This window comes from Dendrobates tinctorius, unplaced genomic scaffold, assembly GCF_039654945.1.
Source record: "Dendrobates tinctorius isolate UK_male_01 unplaced genomic scaffold, ASM3965494v1 ptg000020l, whole genome shotgun sequence".
Lineage (NCBI taxonomy): Eukaryota > Metazoa > Chordata > Amphibia > Anura > Dendrobatidae > Dendrobates > Dendrobates tinctorius.
The window spans coordinates 13,530,080-13,535,294 of record NW_027361688.1 but is presented as its reverse complement, the minus strand read 5'-3'; the positions used below and the strand labels follow the sequence as shown (position 1 = coordinate 13,535,294).

The following is a 5,215-nucleotide window of genomic DNA, read 5'->3' as shown; positions in this document are numbered from 1 at the left end:
ACATGCGCAAAATACGCGGCCACACCTTGACAACGGATGACATACGGATCACTGTTCAGGGAACATTTCTGCGTATTACGACCGTAAAATACGATACATATTTTTATACGTTGTGTCTGACTCCAGCCTAAGATGGCTCCCAGTGCCTCATCACCTCAGCGCCTCTGCTCATCCTGCAGCTGCTGGACATCGACCACTGTCCAGTCTGTGACTGCAGATTGTGATCTATCACAGATCATGTGTGCACTCACTACACTGAGCAGCCAGTCACAGGAAATGGAGGAGCCCAGTCACAGCAAAGCATTGCCAGTCATTCCCCACTTGTAAACCCTGCTCTGAGGCTGTGTGCCCACATTGAGTGTTTTATGCGTGTCCGCTGCGTTTTTGCTGCAGAAGAAACGCTTAAAAAACGCTAATAAAATGCACCCTTATGCAATCCTATGGGATTCCGCAGCTGCTGTGCCCATGCTGCGGATTTTACCGCTGCGAAATCGCATAGCGGTAAAATCCGCAGCATGTTCATTATTTCTGCGGAATCGCTGCGATTCCGCCGCCATAGGATTGCATTGAAACGCTCACTTTACGCATGTGGCTATGCCCACCATGCGTGAAGTGAGCGCTTCATGTGCGGATGGTACCCAGGGTCTGCAGGAGAGGAGACTGTCCTCCATGCCCTGGGTACCATATTCCTGTAAAAATAGAAGTAAAATAAAAAATAGTGATATACTTACCCTCTGATGGCCCCCTGTCTCTCATCCACGCTGCCGGCATCTTCCGTTCCCAGGGATGCATTGCACGAATCACCTGAGATCATGTAGTGGTCTCTCGAGCGTGACGTCACAAAGGTTCTTCGCACAAAGCATCCCTGGGAGCAGAACGTACCGGGAGCTCCGCTAAGGACATTGGGAGCCGACAGAGGGTAAGTATATCGCTATTTTTTTTTAATTATTTTTACCATCCTATCTTTTACTATTGATGCCGCATAGGCAGCATCAACAGTAAAAAGTTGGTCACACTTGTCAAGCGCTATGCTTGGCAAGTGTGACCAACCTATCAATCACTTTTTCAAGCGATGCTTCAAATCGTTTGGAAAAGCGCAAGCATTCAGCAAGCTAAAAACGCTTGCAAAATGCTTGTGTTTTGTGGGGAAACGCATGCGAATTCCGCATGCATTTTACCCACGGCGGTGAGTTGCGGAAATGCTGCAAATATTTCCGCAGCATTTCTGCAACATGGGCACTTAGCCTAAGGCTGTGTTCACACACAGCGTTTTTTTAGCGGTTTTTACCACGGTTTTCACTATAAAACCGCAAAAAATAAGGTGCACAGTCATTTCTATGCATTTTGCACTTTTTGTGCACATTGATGCGTTTTTTACCGCGAAAAAACCGCATCGCGGTAAAAACCGCAGCATGCACATTAATTTTGCGTTTTTTTCTGCGGTTTAGGCTTCTCCCATGCTTTTAGAAACCGCTGCAGTAAAAAACGCATCAAAACCGCGCAAAAAACGCACAAAAACCGCCGCGGAAAAATAGGTGCGGTTTTTGGGAAGGGATTCAGGTTTTTGTGCAGAAGTTTTCTGCAACGTGTGCACTTAGCCTAAGTCTTCTCCTTCACTCCTCCCAGCCCCCACTCAGGCCGGAAGAAGCTAAGCAAACAGCAGGGGAAAAAAAAATTTTTTGGCTCAGCTCCCAGTGGTGAGCAAGCCCGCAATCCACCCCCACCCCCCTAGTTCACATGAAAGAGCCGACTCTGTCTTGGTTTGTTCACTAAGGGCACATCACTACTTCCGTCAGCCATGGCGTCTGCTGATCTGAGAGACGAGCTGCTCTGCTCCATCTGTTTATCTACATTTATGGACCCTGTAACGCTGAGATGTGGACACAACTTCTGCCGGGTCTGTATTGGTCGTGTGCTGGATACACAGGACGGGTCTGGAGTTTATTCCTGTCCTCAATGCAGAGAAGAGTTTCAGGAGCGGCCGACACTGATGAGGAACATAAATCTCCATAATGTCGCAGAACGTTTCCTGATTACTCAGCAAGAACAAGAGGAGATCACCGGGATCTGCTGCACTTACTGTGTGGACTCTCCGGTGCCTGCTGTTAGATCCTGTCTACACTGTGAGGCTTCTCTGTGTGATAAACACCTGAGAGCTCACAGCAAATCAGCAGAACACGTCTTATCTGATCCCAGCACTTCTCTGGAGAAAAGGAAATGTTCTGTCCATAAGGAACTTATAAAGTATTATTGTACTCAGGATGCCATCTGTATCTGTGTGTCCTGCAGTCTGGCCGGAGAACATCGAGGACATCGGGTGGAGATGCTGGAGGAGGCCTCAAAGAAGAAGAAGAAGAAACTGACAAATGTTCTCCAGAAACTGATCACAAAGAGAAAGGAGACTGAGGAAAGAGTCCGGAGTCTGGAGGAACGCAGGAGAAAAGCTCAAGAAAAAGCAGCTGGAGAAGCCGAGAGAGTCACTGCCCTGTGTACAGACATCAGGAGACGGGTGGACGACCTGGAGAAGAAGGTCCTGAGTGAGATCTCCAGGCAGGAAAAGGAAGAGTCACTGTCACTGTCTGCTCTGATCCATCAGCTGGAAATAAAGAAGGACGAGCTGTCCAGGAAGATGAGACACATTGAGGAGCTGTGTAACATGACGGATCCACTGACTGTCCTACAGGAACCAGACACCGGTGACTTGTGTGATCCTGAGGAGGAGGGAGGTGGTGAGGACACAGGGGGACATGATAAACAGCCCCATGATGGAGATGACCTGGATGTGGCTGTGATCTCACACACATTACACACATTATGTGAGGTAATATCAGGTATAAGGAGCGGGATCTATGTGGAGGGTCCTGCAGACATATTACTGGATGTAACCACAGCTGGTAATAATCTCCATATATCAGACGACCTGAAAACTGCAACCTGGACAGAATGGAAGCAGAATCGTCCAAAAACAGCAGAGAGATTCCAGTATAGTCAGGTGATGAGCAGGAGGGGATTTACCTCTGGACGACATTACTGGGATGTGGAGATCAGTAGATCAGGGGGTTGGATTGTGGGGATGTGTTATCCCAGTATAGACAGGAGGGGAGATCAGTCAGAGATTGGAAATAATAACAAGTCCTGGGGTTTGTGGAGATATAATAATCAGTATTCAGTGAGACATGACAGGACAATTATCCAGTTACCTGACAAGATCTCCAGTGATAGATTCAGGATATGTCTGGATTATGGGGCCGGGCAGTTGTCCTTTTATGAGCTGTGTGACCCCATCAGACACTTACACACCTTCACTGCCGCCTTCTCCGAGCCCCTTCATGCTGCATTACGTGTATTTGACCCATCATTTTTTGGTGATGCCTGGATTAGAATTTGCAGCTGAACAATAATAATTGCTGTAAGATATTTGCCCAGAGACCGGTGACATCACAGGGAGGGGAATCTGGCTGAACATTTAATATAACAGGTCATGTGATCTGTGGACCCCATTATGGACGACCCCCCAGGATCATTACTGTTATTAGTTTTAGCGGAGCTTCACAAAACCATATAAAAAATCATCCAGAAAATTGGGACGATCTTTTTCTCACTTGTCCTCCATGTACAATTTGTTTTTTTTACAGCAGCTATTAACCATTTACAGTTTCCTGTGTTACAGAATTACATTGTATCCGTAATAATCAGATCCTATACCGTGGCGCTGTATGGCAGCACATTTTATTTTTATTATTTTTTTCCGCACCCATAGATTTGAGTGGATGAGTCTCATCCGATTTCCACAAGAAACTCGCACATGCTGGGATTTTTTTCACCTGCCGACATTGTTCCTGGCGCCGTCTGTTATTTTTCACAAATATCATTCATACCAAAAAGACCGTCTGGAGAACGACCCTCAGGGCTCCTGCACACGACCTTATACTTCACCCGACCACACTTGGGCCAATGTTATTCCATGACGCAGAGACTCCCCCATTCATGTCTATGGGTGTGCAAGAAAATATTCACATGTCACAGTATAGCTTCTGATCTTTACGGATACATTACAATTCTGTAACAGGAAACTAAATGGTTAATAGCTGCTGCTGTAAAAAACGAATTGTACACGGAAGGATGATAAGTGAGAAAATGATCGTTCTACTTTTCTGGATGAATCTGACGATTTTTTATACTCTCATGTGAACTTCCCCTTAGGCCACGATCACACGATCAGTATTTGGTCAGTATTTTCCATCAGTATTTATGAACCCAAACCAGGAGTGGGTGATAACACAGAAGTGGTGACAGGTTTCTATTAGACTTTTCCTCTGATTGTTCCTCTCCTGGTTTTGGTCACAAATACTGAGGTAAAAAAAACCTCACCAAATACTCAACGTGTGAACGTGGCCTGAAAATAAATTGCTCGGTGTCCCCCTTTTTAGAGATCTTCTTTACTTCTTGTTCTCTACATGATGAGCTGTAGTTTTAGGCTAAGTGCACACGTACCGGAACTCTCGCGGAAATTACCGCGAGAATTCCGGAATTCCAGTCCGCGGGAAAATCGCATTTTAAATTCCCGCGATTTTCCCGCGGAAAAACTAGCATTTTGCAAGCGTAATTAGCTTGCAAAATGCTAGCGTTCTCCAAGCGATCTGTAGCATCGCTTGGAGAACTGATTGACAGGTTGGTCACACTCGTCAAACACAGTGTTTGACGAGTGTGACCAACTTTTTACTACTGAGGCCGCCTATGCAGCATCAGTAGTAAAAGATAGAATGTAAAAAAAAATAAAAAAAAATAGTGTTATTCTCACCCTCCGACGTCCCGCGCATCCGTTCCCAGTAATCCTTTGCGAAAATGCCCGCGATGACGTCAGTTCTCGTGGGAACGCGACGTCTCGCGGTAATTCGCGATGACGTCGCGCGAATTACCGCGAGACTTCGCAATCCCGCGAGATCGGACGCCATCGCGGGCATTTTCGCAAAAGACTACTGGGAACGGGAGCGTGGAGAGAGGCGGGAAGGCTGCGCGGGACGTCGGAGGGTGAGAATAACAATATTTTTTATTTTAAATTCTATTTTTTACTGGGATATGGTACCCAAAGCCCGGAGGACAGTCTCCTCTCCTCCGGACCGTGGGTACCATCCGCAATTATTCTGCTTACTTACCTCATGGTGTGCACAGCCACATGCGGGAAATAAGCGGAACAATGCATTCCTATGGGTGC

At 46.6% G+C, this 5,215-nt stretch overlaps 1 protein-coding gene across 1 annotated transcript; it reads left to right on the top strand.

Annotated features, from left to right (window-relative positions):
• The first annotated feature begins 1,765 nt into the window (after positions 1 to 1,765).
• Positions 1,766 to 4,814, top strand: LOC141083451 (E3 ubiquitin/ISG15 ligase TRIM25-like). Its single transcript, XM_073567723.1, has one exon. The coding sequence runs from the start codon at positions 1,799 to 1,801 to the stop codon at positions 3,392 to 3,394; it is 1,596 nt and encodes a 531-aa protein (XP_073423824.1). The 5' UTR covers positions 1,766 to 1,798; the 3' UTR covers positions 3,395 to 4,814.
• Positions 4,815 to 5,215: the final 401 nt, after the last annotated feature.